This window comes from Zonotrichia albicollis, chromosome 2, assembly GCF_047830755.1.
Source record: "Zonotrichia albicollis isolate bZonAlb1 chromosome 2, bZonAlb1.hap1, whole genome shotgun sequence".
NCBI lineage: Eukaryota > Metazoa > Chordata > Aves > Passeriformes > Passerellidae > Zonotrichia > Zonotrichia albicollis.
The window spans coordinates 42,130,313-42,152,087 of record NC_133820.1 but is presented as its reverse complement, the minus strand read 5'-3'; the positions used below and the strand labels follow the sequence as shown (position 1 = coordinate 42,152,087).

Genomic DNA, 21,775 nt, shown 5'->3' with positions numbered 1-21,775 from the left:
TGGGGCAGTGGCAATGGCAGCAGCTTCCACAACTCTGATCACATATGAGCAGGTTGAAAATGTTCATGCTACACCTGGTCTGAGTGTGTGCACTCATTTACATTCATTTGAAAGCCAACACATGCCCAGACGTGGTTACCATACATTTATATAGGTGTCAGTTACACATACACAGTCACGTGCCTGTGTGTAGAGGTTGCACATATATCCTGCACAGCTGCCTGGCCACATCAGCAGTTGTGCAGTCACAGGCTTATTCAGCCTTGCTCTGTTAGAGGCTTGTTTCTTCTTCCCTCTCTTCCATGCATGACAGTGAGAGACCAATCTTTCTTGTGCATTTTAAATAAAATTATGCTTAGAAAATTGGGTATGTTAAATCATGTTGTCTTGCCCAGTAGATTTCCTCTATGTATCAAGTCTGATAACTTGACAGACTAAAATAATTCTTGCTGCTTTTGCTTCTATTCTCCCTGCACAGCTACCAATGCTCAGTGAGCCAGTCAGTGCTTTTGTGCACCAGCAAAATAATTGTTTACAGAGGTCAAATTATTCCACCTGTTAGTTGCAGACAGTGAGATGCACAAATATTGCACAGGATATCATTTGGTGAGCAAACTGGAGGAAAAGAATGAGAGGGAAGAGTGAAAACAGCTTAGCTTTCTGTGTTTCCTAGGCAATCAAGCACAGCCTCTCTGCTCTACTTGTAAACTGAGGTTGTCTATTCAGAGAGGAGTCACTGAGAGGCAATAATCTTGGTCTCCACAATGCTGCTGATGTGGGGGAAAGATGCAGCTATTCATGTTGCTCTGAGGGAAGAGGTGGTTTGCATGATGCTCTGGCAGAGGGTGAACAGGAAATTTATTGGGTGGCCAGGCAGAGTCGTGTGGCCTGAACGATCAATTTAATGTGGAAGGGGGACTAATTGACTTACTTCCTTATTAGGCAACTGCATGCCAGTTGATCTGTTGTAACTGTGAAAGTGTGGGTTTCCATTTGCACGTGGGAGGTCCCTGACAGGCATGAGTCTTCACCAGGCAGACCCTGTGCTTTGAAGCATGGGAAGGAAAGGATAAGGGTAAGGAGGGTAGCAAAGATAATGCCATGAAGTCAGAGATGGAGAAGGATGGTTTGTTTCCTGTTATGGGAAAAGTGATATTTTCCCCCCCCAATCTTGTTAGACACTGTATTCTCAGAGGCTTCTTTTAAGGACCTTGCAGGGCTAGTGCTCTTAACCTTCTCTGTGCAGGAGCCAAAAGGGGATGGTCAAGAACAGAAAATTTGCTTGCACCTGTTGAGCAAAATCTACACCAAGTTCCTGCTGTGCCTGCTCTCTCCAAGACAAAGAAATACCTTCAAGAACAGACTTCCAAACAGTGATACAGACACACAGATGCCAACAGCTTTCCTTAAGATCTGCATGGCTGGTAATCAGAATCAGTGAAGCTTCGAGGAAGATGAGCCAAGTACTTTAAACACCTAGAAGACAAAGCATCTTGAAATATCTGCTGTTCTGTGCTACACATGAAAAATCCATACAAGCACAGGCTGCCCTCACCCATCCATTGGGTGTTATTGCTAGTCCCAGCCAGGTGACCAAGCCAGCCAGGACTGAATTAACTAAATCTCTGCAAACCAGGCATCCTCTCCAGCTGGCCACATGGGTATGAATGGCACCAACTGTCTACAGTCCATTGGTGATGCATGCACCTGCCTGCTTCAGCCCTGTGCAATCTCCTTCCTGATCTCTGAACCATGTGTGGAGCAAGCAACAAATCAAATAAAACCTTGCTAATAAGAAAAAAGAGTGACCCTTGGGAAAAGTATTCTTGGCCAATGTTTTGAAATGAAGCCTGCACAGAGAAAGGGCAGAGAAAGTCCCCAGCAATGGAAAATTCCTTATGATGTGTATTAGTACTCTCCTGCAAGCATGAGCTTGGTACCTTGCATGCTTTCACTGCTGGGTTACACCACAACAGCAGACCCTGTGGAAGTCAGTTCCTGAAGAAGATGAGCCCTAGAAGTTCACTTAGTCCATTAGTTGATCATTAGTAAAACCACATTAAGCAAAGTTATAGATTTTATCAAGGCAGTAAACATGAACCAACAGGCTGAGGGACAGAGGAAATCTTCGCACAGATGATTTTGAGACACTTATGCAGGGTTTATTTTCAACTTAATACCAGTGGGAGATTTTCCTCTGGCAGTATTTCTTTCTATGCTTGCTCTTGGAGTTCACAGCACCCTGGTGTCAATAACCAGAGTTAGCAAGAGACATCTACCTGCCTTTGAAACGCAGTGCAGAAAGGAAAAGAAAATTACTGTGTCTTGGAGAGCTCACTTTTATGCAGGTCAAGAGATGAAGAAGATTTAGTAAAGCTAAGAGGCAAAAGAGGTACTGGTAATTTTGATGTGGACTAAAAAGCTTCTGTCTCCTTGCAGAATGGGTGAGATCCATGCAAAAATACTTCAAAGATTGGAAGGACTGTAGCTCTCTGTCCCCAAGACTTCCTTTCTTGGAATTTCACCAGAAGAAACCCAAACAGTGCATCAAACTAAGAGCCAGCTGCAATTTTGCTAAAAATAAAGCAAAGCAAACACAAAATAGCAGCATATGTAAAAAAAGACAGACTCAAGAGGAAAGGCTAACTAAACTCTAAAGAACTGACAACAAATGAGGATATCAGAGTGTCTTACAAGTTTAATTTCTGTTAGGGCAGAAATACCAGAATTATTAACTTAACCTGTAAGAACTTGCTCTAAAATCAAAGGACGAAACATTAAAAGCTGATTCCCCTGGTCACTTTACAGCCACAATACTAAGACCTTAGAAGGTAAATTGACAAAACAGATCTAAATATCCATGTTTTTTTAATAACAAAGCACTTAAAAGCTTTCCATTTAACTGATTCCCTTTTTTTTTTCTAATGTACATGCTTCAGTTTATCAGCCCTAATTTGTGCAGCTATATCTACTTGTGGATTCATGTCAAACTGAATTACTAAAATGATTCCACTTACTGATAGTCTTCTGAGATAAGACAGACCATGAGTCTGAGCAACACAGAACTAGGCAAGTCAGGAGCCCTCCCTTCATCTGCACTTCAAAGCCAAAAGGAACACTTCAGGTAAGACAAGTTCATTTGAATTCATTCATGTATTTGTGGTGAGGGGGTGGGAACTCCTTAAGCTGACATTGCCAACAAAGACAACATGTAGGTGGGCCTAGAGACAAAGGTAGGGATTGAATTTAAATCTCCTACTTCAATATCTACATCCAAGGATCATTATTTCCTTGACTATAACACACACGCTTTAGCCTTTGGTGCAATGGTTTCCATTTTTGTCTTGCTTCTTTGACATTTGGACCAGATGAAGGAGTTGAGGATCTTGTGTGGTTACAGCAAAGAATAAGAACTAATTCAGACAGGTGAGAACACCCCCAAACTTGCTGTAGAGCTGTGGAAGGGGCAGGAGGAACACATGCTGAGCCTTCAAGCAGCTGCCAGGGGGTCATGCTGTTTCACCAATCCTGCAAGCAGAGTCTGCATCAAAACCAAGCAGGAAGGCAGCAGACAACTTGCATGCTTGTACTGAAATGGCAAGATCAGGGCTACTCTCTATGAGGGAAGGCTAGCCAGAAGCTTAGGTTGACCACAGCTCTGTCCACAACCTCACAGACTGTGGTGTAGTCCCAATCCTCTTGGACACCAGATCCAGATCTAGTACCATATTTGCCTGCTGGTTCAGCAATTAGTCAAGACTCCAAATCTTGACTCCTCTCATTTAAGAGGCCATACAATTTTGGCCTCTTACATGAGCCATGAAAGTACTGGTGCTCATTCTGAGGAAAACTAATACAGCATCTTTAGAGAAAAGCACCCCTCTCATCTCCTTGAGGTGCAAAATACAGCAATTGTGATGGAAAGAACATGAATATAAACAAAGTTTAAAAGTCTAGATGGATGATTTCTATCTGTCAAAAAGAGAAGCAAAGACTTTGATTTTCAACCTCCTTAATTCCCCCACAGCACTCAGCTCTGTTGCCATATTATGATTTCATCTGAAATTGGTAGCTGGGACCAAAGCCACAGACTTGCTATTACAGAAGAGGGAGTACATCCTGTGAATTACAGTGGAGAGCATCCTTTTCTAGATGCCTCAAATGCAGCTACTCAAAGATATTCTCAGAAGCTGCATGTAGCCTTCAGGTTTGCTGGTCATATGCCATGGATTCAGGTACACAAAATCACAAAATTAAGGTTGAAAAAGACCTTTGAGACTGTCAAGTTCAACCTATGACCTAGCACCACCTTATCAACTAAAGCATGGCACTAAGTGCCACATCCATTTTTTTTTTAAACACCTCCAGGGACAGCAACTCCACCACCTCCCTGGGCAGTCCATTGCAATGCTGAACCACTCTTTCTGTGAAAAACATTTTTCTAATGCTTAGCCTAAACTTACCCTGGTGCAGCTTAAGACTGTGGCCTCTTGTCCTGTTGCTGGTTGCCTGAGAGAAGATGCTCATGAGGTGCAACTCCTGTTCCTCACTGTATGAATAACATCAGAGTGCCCTCACGTTAGATTTCGTTGCATGTGGAAGATGGCTAGTTGAAGCTGAAACACAGGTCCAAAGGACTACTTTCCTAAACTTAATAGCATAATGGAGAAGAGATCTGCAGATAAATGCAGTTTCCTTGGTACAAAGTGTGTCTACAGTATCAGCAACTCCAGTTCTCAGTTTCACAGTGATCCTCAAGCTCTTCCCTAAATCATCAGGTTCATACTAAGCTCCCATATATGTTTGGGGTTTTTTTTCCTGTGCACGTTTTACGTTTTTTCCAAAGTAGACACAAAATGATGACTTGATTTCACATATTGATTTTTTACTTAGATTTCAACTATGGAAATCCCATATACCTTGGTATAAAGCTGCTTTGCTTATGCAACAGATAAAGAACACAACACCATGCTGTCTCTTTTAGAGTGAACGACCAACCAACAATAACACCACCAACAAAAGTGTCAAATGTGTTCTCATTGTCTGCTGACTTCCTTCTCTTCTCTTGTGCCGCTTCTCTTTCAGGAAGTTGTTGTTTATTTACAAAGTTTAACTTACTAAAGACTGGCATCAATTCTGGAATGATGATCCTTCAGTCCTCAGGTCTAACGGGATTTGCTGCATTAGAGCTACAGCGTCCAGGAGATGGACTCTTCTTGGAGCCTGGAACCAAAGAACCAAAAGAAGTGCTCTCCACGATCTCTTTATCTCTTGGTGCATTGTAAGATATATTTCCTTCATTGCTTGCTTTAAGGTAAACACACAGCAAAATTTGTTTACTTCTGCATGTAAATAAATCACAGAAAGCTGTAGGCCATCCTTCTCTTGGGGAGGGAGAGAAACAAACATGCAGCAAATGACAGCTGTGTTGCTGGCAGCACTGCCACCAGGATGCTTCGAGTCTGTTGAACCAAGCAGTTTATAAAAATCCACTTAGGACATGATGGAAAGTACAAGAGAATATATTTGATGTGGACATCCCCTTGAACTGAGAAGTGTGACAGCAGCAGCAGTACCAGAGAAGGAAATGAGAATACACAGGGGACCTCGGAATGAGAAACAGATCTTCCTTCTGCAAAAACATTTATGGTAAAGCCTTGAGTTGCTCTTCACACACTGTAAAATACAGTTCCTCTCAGGAGGCCCATGTCCATAACTGCGCTGCTCTCCTTCTGTTGGCATCTCTGCCCCAGTTCTACGTTGTTTCCTCAGCACATAACACTTCGCTTAGGGGTCCATGCCAAAACTTTCCCCAGCTCTGTTAAGACAACTCGAGAGTCTTCTGCTGGAGAGAGTGTTTGAAATTGACTTCATTCAGGTTTTGTTGCACTTCCACTGACACCCAGAGGAAGGCAGGTGGGGACTTTCTATACGATGTCAGATCATCTCCCTTCTGGGCCTGTCTCATAGCACCACAGATCAGAATCATTAAGATTTAAAAAGATGTCCAAGAGTCTAGCCATAAACCCAGGACTGCTGTGTCCACCACTAAAACAAGTCTCTGAGCACCATATATACTAATTTTTTGAATACTTCCATGAATGGTGACTCCCTGAGCAACCTGTTCAAATGTTTGAACACACTTTCAGTGAAGAAATATTTTCTAATATCCAATCTAAACCTCACCTGGCACCGTTTGATGCTGTGTCCTCTCGTCCTATCACTTTTGGGAGAACAGACTGACCCACACCTGTCTACAACTCCTGCTGCGACAGGGGAGCACTCAGACACGTTCTCCCCCTCTGCTGGAAGCCAAAGAAGCAACACACTGGCAGTCATGGTGGGCTTCGGACCAGCGAGCGTCTCCGCCCGGTGTCGCCGCTTGCAGCAGCGGTGGGGGCTGCACTCCGGGCTCGGGCACCAGCCCTGCCTGCCTGAGCCCGGAGGGGACTCCCGTCCAGCCGCGGGCCCCTCGGGGCAGGGGCAGCTGAGGGGGGCGGTCGGAGCCCCCCGCCCCGGCAGGAGGGTGCCCCGGGGGATGCTCCTGGCACCCACCCCAGGGGTTTCCCGGAGGGCACCGCGGGCGGCAGAGGGAGCGGGGCGGGCTCCAGGCAGAGCTCTGCCAAAGGGGCTCCGGCGGGCGCAGGACGGAGCGGGTGGGGTGCGCTGGAGGAGCGGGCGGGCAGCGCTACCTCCCACCCTCCATCCCTCCCTTCCCTCCTCCGCGGGGCTGGAGCCTCCCCTGGGCAGCGCCCCCAGCTCCTCCCCGCTCGGTAACGCCGGTCCGAGCCCCTCCTCCCGTTTCCGCTGGCAGGAGCTGGGGCCGTGTCCTGCCCTACCTCCGCCGCTCCCCCAGCACTCGGCCCCATCCGGCCCGGCCCAGGGACGCGCGGGTGAGACCCGGCGCCGCGAGGGGCGGCGGGGACCTGCGGCCATTCCCGGCCCTGGGAGAGGGGAGGTGGCGGGAGCGGGGCGGCCCGGGGCGGGGGTGCCGGGACTGCCCCTCACGGGGGTCGCGGGATGCCGGCCCGGCCGCCAGAGATGCTGGGGAGCGGCGGGGTCCCGGCGGGATGTGGCTGCGGGTGGCTCATGGGGGCGAGGAGTGTTTGCTGGGAACAATAACCTCCCACCCCCTCCTCCGGTGCCTGTGTGATTTTTGCGGAAACAGGAAAGTTAGTTCGGAGGGATGAGTGGAGCCCAGCGGCGTCTGCGTGCGCGGTCCTGCTCTCGGCCGGGGAGCCCGCGGTGCCCATCCCGCACGGCAGCGGATGGCTCCGGCTGGGGATGGATTTGTCCCCGCCGCCGGGGACAGCACCCTGGGACAGCGCTGCTGGCCGGCGGGAGCTGCCTCTGCCGTGGCCTTGCGCACCCCCATGAGGGGCTGGGAGCGCGCAGGGCACCCGTGAGGGGACGGAGGCTGCGCCCGGCCGGGATGGGAGCGAGCCCGCCCGCGGCTGACAGCTCCGCGGACGTGGTGCCAGCGGTTCCTGCCTTCCCCCTTCTTATGTAAAACTTGACTCCAGCGTGGCCTTTTCCTGTTGGAGCTTTTTGAAACTTTTCTTGCTGTATCTCTTGGGATATCCGCCTGTCACCGTGCTCCTGGTGGGAGGTGGGAGCTCTGTGAGGTTTGCCTCTCGGGAGGGCCTTCAGCTCCAGGGATTTCTGATGGGCAGGGGAGGACCTGAGGTGTGGGGATGCTGTGTTAAGGAAAAATCAGACTGCAAGAGCTGCATTTCTCTACTTAATCCTTCTATCAACTCTTTTGCTCTGTGCTTTTACACTGTATAGTTCTGTGGTTTGAACCATGGGAATGGGGCACCTGATTTTCCTACCTGGCCACACTGAACTTACTTTAAGACTTGGGCATAAGTCACCTGGGATATGTCTGGGTAGAAGTTAAATATTCTCTAGAACAGCCATGAGAGTCAAATCACAGAGTTTGTTTGGGCTCTTGGCCCATTCCTAGATGGGCCTAAACGTTGCCTATGGAAGGCAAAACTTAACGTGTTCCTGTAGCAAAGTTGTTAGTAACAGGTGCCACAAATTGTTTTAATGGTTTGTTTGTTAAGCTTTGTAGCCAGGGTGTATAATGGCAAAGAATAGCAGCCACTGAAGTGTGCATTCATGTGAGTTGTGTTGGCATGGAATGTGGGGACAAAGTTAGCACTCCATAACTTTTAAAATGTCTGAAGATAAATTATCAATGTGATGTAGAGAACACCAGGGAAAAAAATCTGTCCTTGCAGTTTTATGTCCTTTGCTTCCATTTTACATTTTTCCTGAGCTCCAAGTATGAAAACTGATGGAGCTAATATAGCTTCTGCCTCCAGATCTTTCCCTTTTATATTTTTAGACCTGTGATGATCAAATTGCATATCCTACAGAAAAAGCCTTTTCTATAACAGGGCTATAAGACTTGTGGCACGCTCAGTTTTGGTACCTGCACTTTCTTTAAACCTAATTCTCTTTAATAAAGCTGCATAAAAAGACCTTGGGGTCAGAATATAACAAATGCAGTGTCATTAGCATTAGTTAGGCAAAGCTCTGAGGTTAGAAAGGCCCTGTTCATCTCTGTTGAGCAAGATAGAGGGTTAACTGAGTGTCAGTGTTATCTTAGCTATTTTGGTTATTTTAGCAGAAAGTAGCTATCAGAGATGCATGTCCCACAGTCTTTGCTTTCTGTGCTATTTTAAGTTATTTTCTTCCAAAGCATGCCAAACCTCAGCCTGTCCATGAGGGTATTTCCATCACAACTGTGTATATTTAGTGTTTAACCCCTGTCTCCCCAAACACACAAACTAAAAAACTGCAATAGAAAAGTGAAACACAGGAAGAGCACAGATTAAAATAGCAAACCAGCACTGAGGTGGTAGCACTGGCTGGAGGAGTTACTTTCACATTTGTTTCACAAGTGAAACAAGCGAGTTTTCACTAGAGAATCCAAGACTTTGTCTTGGTGTTACTCTGAGAAAGCTGGAGCAAAAGTGGCTGCTTATCTTAAAAGTAGTATGTTAATATTCCCCAGATACTTGGGTTTTACAATTGCAATTTTTTGCCCACCTCAGCTTTTCCCTTTTATCATATTTCAGGATTGTGCTGTTTGCGAGTGACTGATGCCCTGTTAGTTTTCTGTGTTGAATGTCATTAGATTTACTGATGCATGGCAAAAAGAGATGAGAATGCTTTAAAGAGGCAGAGCAGGAGCCAGTGCTGTGCCCTGGAAGTGAAGGCAGCTGACAATACTCAGGACTGTTTTAATAAGACTGCAGCCAGTGCCCAAGGAAGGGATTATCTCAGGTCAGGCTCTGCATGAACGGGGTCCAGGACCAGGATTCCCACACCTGGCTGGAGGCAGGGCACAGCTGCTACACAGGTTGGGCAGGCACTGAATGCCACAGGCAGAGCTAAAATGGGGTCCCTGGTGCCACGAGCAGAGAGCAGGGGTGGATGTGAGGCTTTTAAAGAGAGCATTTAAAGGCCTTTCAGTGCTCTCAAAGCCCTGGTACAGCATGAGGATCATATGCTGAGGGAACTAGGCTTGTTCAGCCTGGAGAAGAGAAAATTTGATGGGACCTTTAGAGACCTCCTGGTACTTTAGAGGAGATTCTTAAGAAGACAGAGCATCTTCACTTTTTTGTATGGTGACTGTATGAGGGACAACAAAGGGAAGTTGAAATGAGGTTCAAGATAGATGTAATTTCCAACAAGGAGGGCAGTCAGATGCTGGAACAAGTTGCCCAGAGGGGTTATGCAAGGTCTGTCCTCACAGGTTTTCAAGGCCAAAGTGGATGAAGTCCTGTTGGGACCTCATAGTTGGTCCTGTGTAAGGTAGAGCATGATGGAACCCCCACAGGCCTGCTCCAACATGAATTCTCTGATCCTGAGATCAAGCAGCCATTTGGTCTGAGAAGGAAGGAGGTGTGTGAAACAATGGCAATACTTGTAAATACCCCAGATGAAGAAACGAAGCAAGGTTTTAGGATGCTGATGTGTTGCTAAGATGCTAAAAGAAATTAAATTAAAAACTTTTCTCAGTATGCTCACAGGTTATGCTGGAGAGGTGTGTGTGTGGGTAGGGGAATGATTTATATTTATAAACTCACTTTCCTTTAGTAATTCTCAAAGCACAAAGTGCCTTTTTGGTGTAAGCACTTCAAGATGCATTCTGGAATGGATCAAACCACGCTCTTTCAAATTTCATGTAGGAAGTGTGATGACAATAAAGCATGGTGCTGAGCTTGGGGAATGACAAGGGAATAGCTCTTATTTGAGGGTTGTCTTCTTTGACTCTCTAGAAAATAGATTAAACATGCCAGGACCAGCAGATCATTTCCACATTTGTGCTGTGGTTGTTAACAGACCTTAGGACTGAGTCAGTCTTGGTGAGGCCATGTTAGCAATACCCAGAGAATGTGAGTGGATCAGAAATAGATATTTGTCTTTCCTCTCTACATGGCAGTGAAATTGTGGAAAAGTGGGCATGTCCTCAGGAAGTGCCATCTCTTTGCTCCATGCAATGCAAGTTGGAATTTAATTTTGAGAAGTACTTGTTGGGAAGATAAAAATTTTGTATATTTTAGTTAGCTGGTAACAAGATACTTTATTGGAGACCACAGGTATCATCAGTGCCCTTCTTCTTCATCTTTCCTGATCTCCTAAAGCTGACTTCCAGAGGCTGTTTCTGCTGCTCCTTGTAGCCTCCCTCAATGAAACATGCATTGCTGAATGTCAGTGCTGTGTTTCCTGGGGAAAAACCCATCAAATCTGTCCTATGGGTCACTTCCTGTGGTTCAGTGCCGTGTTTTCTGTGGTGTGGTTGTCATGAGGCTGGACTCTGTTCTCCAGTGAGACATGTTGGATGCTTTCCTTATGCTGCTTGCACAGGTCTTTCTGGGAAGGTGATGTCTCTGTGATTTAAATGTTAATACAGCTGGACAGCACTGTTGCTTAAACGTCTTTTAAGCCCAACCTCACCTTTCCCTCTGTTTTCTGATGATATTCCAAACACTTGTATTTATTGCTGTCAAAAAATAAACCTTGAGGGCTTGAGTTTGTAGAATGAGGCATGATCCTTGGGCAAAGCCCAGCTGCTGCAAGGTGTCACTGTGTGCAAGTCCAGTAAGAAAGGAGGCATCTGACTGTGCTTCACATGGAAGAAAGAACAGATAGGAAATGTGGGATCCTGAGTAAGTAGTGAGCTGTGTTTTGATGCCAGTGGGATGTATTAGTCTGTTAGACTGCCTATTGACGAGGGGTGAAAAAATTCTGTTGTTGAAAAGCTTTTAAAATCAAGAGTATAAAACAGACAGACATTGTAGAGATAGCTCCAGGCAGATGGGGCAGATTAAATCATAAACATATGCTCCAATAAGCCTTTAAGTGGACAAAGGTATTAATTAAGCTTAGCATTTCTTTACAGTGATGTGAATATGATGTTGTAATAGTATGATAACCATGAAGTAGTAACATACATTTAAAAGACTTGAAGTTTGCATTAATCTTTGTTTCAAAATGTATAACAGGAAAACTTATTAAAGTTTTTTTGAAAGCACTTTTCCCTTTTGCTGTAAGAGTTCTCCTTTCTAATGCAAACGCTGTCATGCTGGTCTAATTCCTGATATTTCTGAAGGTGGAAGTGACTAGTAGCTGGGTGTTTATTTCCATGAGTGCAAAAGGGGAAACAAGCTGCATTAACTAGTAAAATGCTGATGATATTTTGGGGCTGAGTCACTGTATGTCTCTAGAATCAGCTGAACTGTGTTAACTGGGCTTTAGTTTCTACTCTGATATTGCTTAAGCAGAGCTGCCTTTGCCCTGGGCTGTCCTCACTGACTTACAAGTGCTTGGATTGGTCTGTGTAAGCTCACAGTGAGGGTGGGATGGAATATATCAGCACAGGACTGGCACAGGACCACAGGAGCTGCGTTATCCGTGTGTGCTGTGTCTGGGCAGGAGGCAGGGCTGGACTGGGGAAGGAGCTCAGGGGGACTGGGTGGGAAGGCAGGAACCTTGAGGAGGCACTAGGCTAAGGGAAAGGAAGTCTGCAGCCCTCCCCTGGGAGGAAGGGCTGGAAAGGAAGGATGAGGTGGTACACTGAACAGAGAGCTGAAATGTCACACCCTATCAGCAGGTTTGAAGGAGACTTAGCTCAAAATTTTGAGACTCTGTTCTAGGGAACAGGGATCAATACAAATTTTAGAGAGCATAGGGCTCTGTGAACTCTCCTGTATTTGGTGTTCTTTAATTTCACTCTTAAATTCATGAAAGATTGAGGGTGGCAAAGCTTGAAGTTGGAGGAATCTTGGGTTTAGGTCACTGGTGGGAAGAACCCAAGTGACTTCTCTTGTGCAATTGGGTGGTCAGCGCTGTCTCCTCAAGTGCCTTATGGCAGTATGCTGACAATCACATTTATGGTGATTGCAGCTCTACTCCAGACTCATGTTGAGCACAGGCAGGAGACTTTCTGTTTGCAGTTGCACATTTCTAAAGGTTAAATAATTCAAGAATGCTTTCAAAAGCTTACTTTGTTTTCTGTTTCTCTACTGGTGTTTTTTACCTACAACTCTGCATACAGTTCAGTGTAAGGTGGTTCTGCCAGCATGTTCATCCAGCTTTGTTTTAAACTCTTCCTTGATTTTGTAAATACATTCTTATCCCAAAATCAGCTTTTCATTCAATTTTAAGAGTGTAGCCATATGTGAATGAAGGTTGTTACCTGACTTTGTTTGAAAAAGGTGCAGCTGAAGTTGTGAAGGATTGAAAGCAATGTTCTGAGAATGTCTAGTATGTTGTTTCCACTGGAGGATAGTCTGCACAGTATTGTTTATATGTATTTATATACATGTGGACAAAATACCATTAGGGGAATGGGATAATGGTTCTGGCAGTATAAGAGACCTGTACTAACATGCAGATGGGAGCATGTTTCCTTGTAAAATAAAAACCTAAATGGCTGGCCTAAAAGCCTGTAAAGGAAACCTTCCAAGTATAAATTAAGTGATTTTCTTTCATACATCAGAGCTTTTGGATCTCTCCAGTGCTGCTGTGCTGTCTCACAAAGTTTTGCCAAGTAACAGTGGCTCTGAGTGTTAGAAAAGCTCTTGCTGATCTGTTTCCCAGCAGTGGAGAAAGCAGCAGGACTGGCAAGATTTTACATTCATAGTACCTGGGACACTGTGGACAGCAGCAGAGGCATCTATAGGGAGGATATAAATAGCACAGACACCTAATACTGAGCTATTGGGTCCCATCAAAGATGAAGAGCAAGGGGGAAGAACTGCAACTCTGGGAAAATTCCCAATATATTCCCCTCACACCTACTCAGGATGGAAGATCAGCTAAATCCCACACTCTGAGACTGCTGCTGTTTCATGTGGGAGGACTGAGGATGGTATTTCAGGTGAATGTGGTCAGAGATTGTGATGTGAAGGCTGTGGTAAAAGTAATTGCTGGGACCAGTGATCCGTAGAGTGATTTGATGATCTGTAGAAGAAGAGACTTCATTGAGAACAGGAGGTTCTTGGATGTGTGCTCTATTCTAGTTATATAGAAGGCAAAGTAAAAAGGACCATGAAGTAGAAAAGGGATTTTCTCGGGAGAACCAGGAGGAGGAAATGAGAACAGAGTCTTAAGTTTCCACAGCAATGCAAATTCATCTGGATAGCTTTGAGTTTTTCAAGTTCCATGTTGATGTACCATTTTCCTGGTGAATGGTCACCACAAAGTACCTCTCAAGATTTACACAAGAAACTCTTATTTTCATTCTGTTTTTCTTAAAATAATTTCTGAAGACATCTTTCTTAAAGCAGTCAGTTTGCCCTGAAAAATCCATCTTCAGCTGCCTACTCTCCAGGGACACCCAAACAATCTCTATTGCATCTTGCTTTACTTTATGAAAACAAAAAATCCTGCTTGTTTTTCATCATAGCTTGGTTTTCACAGCTATTTAGTCTCTATCTTCAGTTCTTCCTTCTTATTCTGTTCTCCATCAGTTCCTCTTTGAAGGGCTGAGGAAGTTCATACTGTGGTAAGAACAGAACAGTTTTGCTGTCTTTAGTCCATTTCTTCCTTGCTGTTTCTACATTAAACCACACAAAGGAAACAAAGCTGATTCAAGTCATTTAGATATGTTGCTGTTTCTTTCTGAACTGCATTTTAAAGAGCTCTTTAAGGAGAAACGCTGCTTCATTTAGGAATTTCTTTCTTTCTGCTTTAGCAAGTACTATTTAGTTCCTCTGTTTCCAAAATTTGAAAATAATTTATCAAAGTCTTCTTAAGACCCTTGTTTGTTTTGAAGGCGCTAAATCATCTCCCTCCTTTACTTCTAAGAGATACTAAGAGGTGATGTTCATTGCTTCACATTCTTCTTAAGTCTTTATTAGAAGATCACTACCAGACTGTTTCTGCTTGTATCACTGGACAACCCAGTTTCTGTTTCAAAGATCTCTAAGTGGTTAGAGCTGTAGGTTGCAATTTTATTAATAAAATGCACTCATACTTCAGGTACAAAATATCCCCATGGCAAGCTCGAAACTGTCAAGGACAACCAAAGTTGGTACTTACCTGTGACGGTGGCATTGGTCCACAGCACCTGTTTATAAAAGCAAACAGACTGCTTGCCCTTGGGCCAGGTTTGAGGAACTGGAACACAAGAATGCTTTAGTTTAGAGGTTGAGGTCTGGTGATGTACCTAAAGGCTATCAGGAGATATATGCCTACCAGTCACTGAGATTTCTACAAGAGAAAAGTACAGCATTTTCTTCTTCTAGGTTTTGTTAGGCCTCAGAAGTTATAGGACTTCTGCTTTGGAAGATGGACTTGTCTCCTTACTTTCTTCTGCTGTGAACTGTGGATTGAACAGGTTGCCTGGCTGCTCAGTACAGTTCCCTACTCTTGGAGAAAACACAGTGAAAGATTTGAGGTTTTGAAGGACTTGCAGAGTGGCTGTTCCTTGCCATCATAGTTTTTGTAGTTTTTGCAACAATCTTGTACCAACCCAAGCCATGTATTGAATCTTTGCTGGTATGGACTGAGCACTTCGGTTGCATCTGCCCATGAGTTTTTATCTCACCAGTTCTGGTCTATCAGATGAGTCTTGTTTCTTTGAGTTTATTATTAATGTTTACCTTTGCCAACAACAAGATCTCTTTAACAGTTTTCTTGCAGGCATTTAATTTTCCATTTTAATTTTATTGTGTAGAGCTGGCTTTTGTCAAGCCAGTCAGTGTACTGCTGACATGGCTAGGACTTACTGTTTTACAGGATTACATGACTTGAAGGGCTTCTCTCAGACTGTTTCTGCCTTTGCTACAGATTGTGCTGTGTTCATAACTGGTTTATATCAGTGGTAAAGAAAGTTCATCTATGAGTGTAGCTGACAGTATATTGTGTGTAACAGCAGTTTGACTAACTTGTTCACATCTACACAATGGAACTGTGGGGAATCTTGGCTAATTTAATTCTTGGTTAAAAAAAATTATTATATATTATTTACTGCTTAGCTACCCTTGACTCCAATATGGGTACTTCAGTGGTTGAAATTGTTGTCACCTGTGTCACTGGGGAGCTGGTTGGGTTGTGTGGATGCCTGAAAGTGCTTGCCATGGAGCATGACATCAGTGATGAGTTCACACAGTATTTAGTTCACTTTAAGGAAGATGGATAGAAGTGATGTGTATGATCTCTTGAAGTGTCCGTGTGCTGAAGCACTTCAGTAAACAGATTGTGAAGTCACTATCAGTGTTTCATTGATCCTTGATACAGTGAAGAAGACAAAGGGAAAACGTTATTTTAGAAATCAGCAGCAATGGAAGGATGGAAACATTTCCATTGACCGAGTTTGGTGAATGATCACAATTTTTAAAAAATACTTAGTCTGTAATTCTTTTTTTTGTTGTTTGTTTGTTTACAGCTGCAATAATGTTGATGGTCTTTTAAACAGAGGAGATGGTACTGCTCCACGTCTTTTCTTCATGTGGTTGAAGGAAATCCTAGTCTCACTTTGCTAGCTGTAGCACTCTTCTAACAGTGGAGTGGTGGTGTTACAGGCTTGAAAGTTCCAGTATGAATTGGATAAGGTGGAGTGCTTTCTGTTGTGTGGTTTTGTGTGGTTTTGACTTCGGCAGTTGTCCTAAACGTAAAGGACTCTATGTTGTACTAGAAGCAATGGTGACATCTGTCAGAAAGCAAGGCTACTGGAGGAGAGTTTATCATGAAGGGTCTTGCTTAATTTCTACTTTGGCTGCTGTAAGCAGGTCATCAGGAGTCATGGTGATAATGGGGGACCTAAATGCCAAGGGGTAGAAGCACTGGATTTTTTTTACTAGTATTTCAGATTTAAATTCTGGTCAAACCAGCACAAATAGACACACAACTTTTGCTTTTCCCCATGATCTCTGTTTTCCCTTCAGTTTCTGTTCTAATATTTTGCCTATTGCCATTATTTAAACTTGGGTCCAGATCAAATCAATATATTATGCCCTGGAAACCAGTGTTAAGACTTACTCCTTTTGTTCAGGAGCAGGTAGAATTTTATATACCTTTTCCTGTTTGTTTTTTTAAATCTCCCTAAATTTCTTCTTTCTGTCCTCCTAAGCTAATTATGTTTGTGGTGGGAAGTGGGTCCAAAAGAGAAATAAATTCATTTTGTTCTTCTTCTTCTTTCCAGGTTTGATCTGTGGCTTTTTCCTTGGTGTACATCCAGTTACCTCAGTAAGTAAGATCTCGGTGAAGGATTCTTGGAGTCATTAAGCTTTGTCATTAATATTCCTCACATTGACATTAAGGGAAGACGAGTTGGTCCAACACTGAGCCCTTACAAAACCTTTTTGTAATCTGTTATTTTCTTGCCACAAATGCTGAGAGAGTCCAGAGTAACATGGTTGTTGTTGGAATTGTCTCCAAGTGCTGCCATAAGTACTGAAGGAAATGTAACAGAGGAAGGAAATAATCCTCTTCCTTACATGCAAAGATTCCTCTTCCTCTCTTTTCTTACCTGTGACATTTGTAGGGAAAGGAAGCAGAGAAGAATGAAACAAAGTTCCAATTGAGAGCAATTTCATTAGTCCACGTAAGTTATGTAATTTTGTGAAAGGATGGATCTATAAACAGGCTTAGAAAAACAGACTCATTTTAGAGGAACCCAGGGCTGCCCTGGGATTAGGTGTCTTACTACAGCTGCAGGCCCATTGCTTTGTATTTTTACATTCCCTGTGTTCTTCAGGGATTTAGCCTTGGCTAGGAGCAAGTGGCAGATGTGCCACTGCTTACCTTTCATTAAGTTTCTGACACAGGAGAAGAAACAACTTCTGCTCCTTTAGGGAAAGCAAGGTGATCCACCTTTCTGCTGAATGCCATGTGTTCTGCCAAAGGCTGCAAGGAGTGCAGTTTGATAAATCCAAGCAGTGAGAGCAACAGAGAGCTAATAGTCCACTCTTGTACTTGGCTTGCCAAGAACCGTTTCATACTTCTGTGCTGCTGTGTAAAACTTGTCATGGCAGCTGCAGGCAAAAAACATCTACGGTTGTACATTTTGGGATGAGTGATGAGAGATTATGGTCTGTGAAGGGGAAGAATCCCCTTGCAACTGGGAAAAGCTAAGAACATGTTAGGTGAGGCTATGAAAAAGGAATGCTGGAGCTTTCCTTTAATCTTGTGTGAATCATCATTAGAGGTGATGCTGCTCAATGGCTCAGTCTTGGGGATACTGCAAAGATGCATTGACTTAGGGATACTGTTTATTTAAGAGAGAACTGGGAAATACCCTGAGAGGGTTTTCAATGTCAAGGCAATAGTTCTGTTGTCAACTGCTTTGGAAAATTTCACTTGTAGGACTTAGGTGTTTCCAAGAGAAAAATCAGTATCAGGAGGTATACAACTAGCTTAAAATCTGTACATTTGATGTTGGACATGGTTGTGGTTTAACCCCAGCCAACAGCCAGGCCCCACACAGCTGCTCACTCACTCCCCCACCAATGGGATTGGGGAGAGAACTTGAAGGGTAAAAGCTGCAAAACTCATGGGTTAAGCCACAAGCACAAGCAAAGCAAGGAATTAAATCACTGCTTCCCATGGGCAGGCAGGTGTTCAGCCATCTCCAGGAGAGCAGGGCCCATCACATATAATGGTGACTTGGGAAGACAAAAGCCATCTCTCCAATCTTCCTCCCTTTCTCCTTCTTCCTTCACTTGATATGCTGAGCATGATGTTATAGGATATGAAATATCCTTTAATATTTCCTTTGGTCAGTTGGGGTCAGCTGTCCCAGCTGTGTCTCTTCCCAATTTCCCACATACTTCTAATTTCCTTGTCGTGGCAATCCAAGAAGCAGAAAAGGCCTTGGTTCTGTGTAAGCCCTGCTCACCACCACCACCAAAAACCATCTCTATATTATCAACCCTCAATTTGTGTTCAGCACAAATCTAAACCACAGCCCCATACCAGCCACTGTGAAGAAAACTAACCCAAAACCAGCACAGATGTAAATAGCTTCCTGATTTTTCTGTTGCAAGATGAAGAATGAAAAGATAGATGAGGGATGTTAGGCATCAACACAGGTAACATCTGTATTTGTAGCAGATGAGACACGATGTTACAGTATGTAAGATAAAGAACCTATGAAATTTCATGCTGTAGAATTTAAGATTGTTATAAAGAGTCTTGGCTTGGTCATAAAATGTTTCTCTGTAGGGCTGCTGTGTGTTTGCATCTTGCAGTGATTTTTCTGATTACCTTTTGCCTGTGTGCCACGCTCTGAATCACACAGAATGGTGGTTTGTTGATTACTGTGTCCTAGGAGAGCTGGGTGATTGAGTGCGCTAGTGAAAAGATAGTTGGGGAAGATTGAAATGGTTGTTATTTGTTCCAGGAGTTTTCTTTCTGTTCATTCCAGTGCCACTTGAAATGATGGCTGTATTGTGAGCTCTTTCATCTTGTTTCCACACGTTTAAAATTTGATACTGCAGAAATTAATGTAACATCATCTGTAATGTTAAAGCTGCCTCATGTTATGAAAGTGAGAATTCCCACAGCAGCCTTAACTCTGCCCCCAGAAGAGAAAGCAAATCAAGTTAGTGTCTTAAGTTACACCATTGTGTATCACTGGGCACTAGGATGTACGTTTTGGCAAATATTTACATTTCAGAACTGGTCCAAGTCCATGGCAGTAATGAAATATCATGTGTTAATTATGCTAAATGATCATATTACACTGGTAAATGGGAATAGGATTGATTCCCAGAATGCTGATCTGTGATTCACATCATCAAGGAGTACAAAAGAATCCACATCCCTTAGAGAGGGAAGATAAATAGGACATTTCAAACATTTTTCTTGCATCCATGGTAATATGCAATTTTCCCCCTTTCCATTATGTTTCTGAAATCTATTTCACAGCAAATTGAAAAATTAGTATCCCATCTCTAATGGAGGTTTAGAAATTACCCTACTTTCTTTACCTTGCTTATCAGTGTTAGCTACTGGATTTCAGATACTCTTTTGTATTAATTCAAGCATTTTCCTTTCAAAGTGGTCTATTTCTGTGAAGAAGATAGGACTTGAACATGCTGAGCAGAATAGGAAACATGCTTTTTGCTTTCTATGAAATGTGCTCATGCATATTAAAAAGCTTGCCAGACCTGAATTTCTAGAATGAACAACAAATTGTTGTTAAAATAAAGAGATTGAATGCCTTGCTGATGTGTGGTATTGAAGTTGAGTGAAATGCTGCTACTCATCACTCAAAATTAAATAGAGTGTATTACAAAGCTATTGTAGGAAAGGGCTCAGTAGAGAGCTTGGATCCAGACTGAATAGTGAAGACAATCCTCAGCTATATCTTAAAACCAGCACATACTATGGGGATGTCTGGAAAACACAGTTGTGTAATGAAATGAAAAAGGGTGTGTGAGATGCTTTGTGATGACTTGCTTTTGGCAGGCAGCCATTCTAGGTGAGATGGGCATTTTAACATATAGGAGGTATTGAACTATGGGTTTTAAGTGTTTAAGGTGCTGTTGTATGGGAACAAGTAGTCACTGTGCCTTACCCACTGTGAGGCCTCCTGGGGTGATCCTGGGTACCTCACTGGGGCAGGGCTGTTCTTCGTTTGTGTGGTTTGTTTTGGACTGTGAGCAGGGTCATTGCTCAAGGTCTTCGTACTGTGCCCAGCAGAGTGAGGCACAGAGGGGAGGACCTGGGACCTACTGAACAAATACAGGCTGTAAAATTTAATCCAAAATGAGATCAGGCAAGCAAGGCGAGAAAGAGAAGTATGAGAAGAGGTTTTGTTAACTTATATTGGCTGTCTTACAGTAACTTGGTGACCCTGTTGTGCCAAAGGCACATATTTGTAAAATGTGTGAAACGTGCTCAGATGTTCCACAGTTGGGCTAACACATTGTTCATGTCTGATTTGAATGAGTACTTGGCATCAGTCTCTGTTCACAAGAAGAGCTTGTCTAATTACGTGGATAATGTTAGACCACATCTTCAGGAGCATTATTAGAAGTTCTGCTCAGGTAGCCTGAGGAAAAGAAAGTTGCTGTGGGCAGTGGCCTTGGGATTGGCATTGGGCCAGGTCAGGGTGATTTAATTTTCAGAGTCTCAGTTTTAAGCTGGGTTCTGAGGCCTTGAGGCAAAATTGTAAATGATCCTGTCCTGTAAGTTACTAAGTAATATGATACAGCTAAACTTTAATGTGCCATAAAGTTAAATCTCCATGTATGGAGCACCCCACTGGCAAAAGATAAATTAGTTATGGGGAAAGGAAAATTATTTGTCCCAGAGATACAGTTAGTTAATCGCTGGTTATTCTCAGGTTGCTTGAACCTGAAATATTTGTCCCCATCATTAATTAACATGTTTTATTATTACTTCTACTCCCTTGGAATATCAGATTTGTGGCACTTTCCCATGGGTGGATTTTTATTTAAGTTTTTTAATATGGAGAAAGATTTTCACTTGAGTATTTAGTCACACATACAACCAAATCTCCTTATGAATGATGGGGTGAGGCTGTCTCTTACTTGTTTGTCATGTGAGAGAAGGCATGGAGGAATGTGTTGGAGCATAATTTTCTGCTCTTACTTAGGCTGTCCTTATTGCCTGTCACCAGGCTCCCACAGGGCAGATCCTGGGCATGGCAGCCCCCAAAAGAAACTGCAGGGTCCATCTCTCTGGGCTGAGCCAGTTTATGGTACCTGTTTTGTTGCATGCAGTGTGTTGTCTGTTTCTCTGTGATGGAATAAAAAGCCTCATTATAAATAGTGCTATGTACATATTCCTGTGGTAGCCTATTGGACAGCTGTGAACTAAACTAAATTTCTTAAAGCAGTAGTTTTCATTTTTACTGTTATCAGCCCTTAAGCATTTTCTGGAGAGTCTCTGTATATTCAATTCTAATCTGTCTTGAATTGTGATTTATAGTCTGCTGTATTTAAATTGTTGACCCATCTATTCATTTCTGCTTGGTGTATATCACACTCATGCAGCTGAGCTTCAGAGAGGCTGTGAATGGTTAGGTTTTTTTGTCTTTAGAAAGCTCAAGGAACTGATCTTACCAGAGTACCAAAGCTTTGATTGTCAATGGATTCTTTCTTGCTTTTTCTTCTCTTCCATAAAATTATTGCTCTTGTAATCCCTGTGCAGTTTCTTTCAGTGTAGGAGAGAAATCTGTGTCTTCATGTGGGCACAGGTGGGAATTTCAGGAGCTGCATTACTTTCCTTGCTAGTAGCACTGGAATCCTCCCCATCATTTACAAAGGGGTACTGCTGTCAC

The 21,775-nt window shown here is 43.4% G+C and overlaps 1 protein-coding gene across 5 annotated transcripts in view; it reads left to right on the top strand.

The window, feature by feature from the left end:
- Positions 1-6,115: 6,115 nt before the first annotated feature.
- The window catches only part of TSPAN9 (tetraspanin 9), a 170,393-nt gene continuing 154,733 nt past the window's right edge, over positions 6,116-21,775 (top strand). Inside the window, exons 1-2 of one of the 5 annotated variants that reach the window (XM_074534942.1) lie at positions 6,116-6,893; positions 16,667-16,710. In XM_074534942.1, coding sequence (XP_074391043.1) covers positions 6,200-6,893; positions 16,667-16,710 — 738 coding nt within the window. In that variant the 5' untranslated portion in view covers positions 6,116-6,199. The remainder of the gene's footprint in view (positions 6,894-16,666; positions 16,711-21,775) is intronic. The other 4 variants (XM_074534941.1, XM_074534945.1, XM_074534943.1 and 1 more) reach the window with 4 other exon arrangements.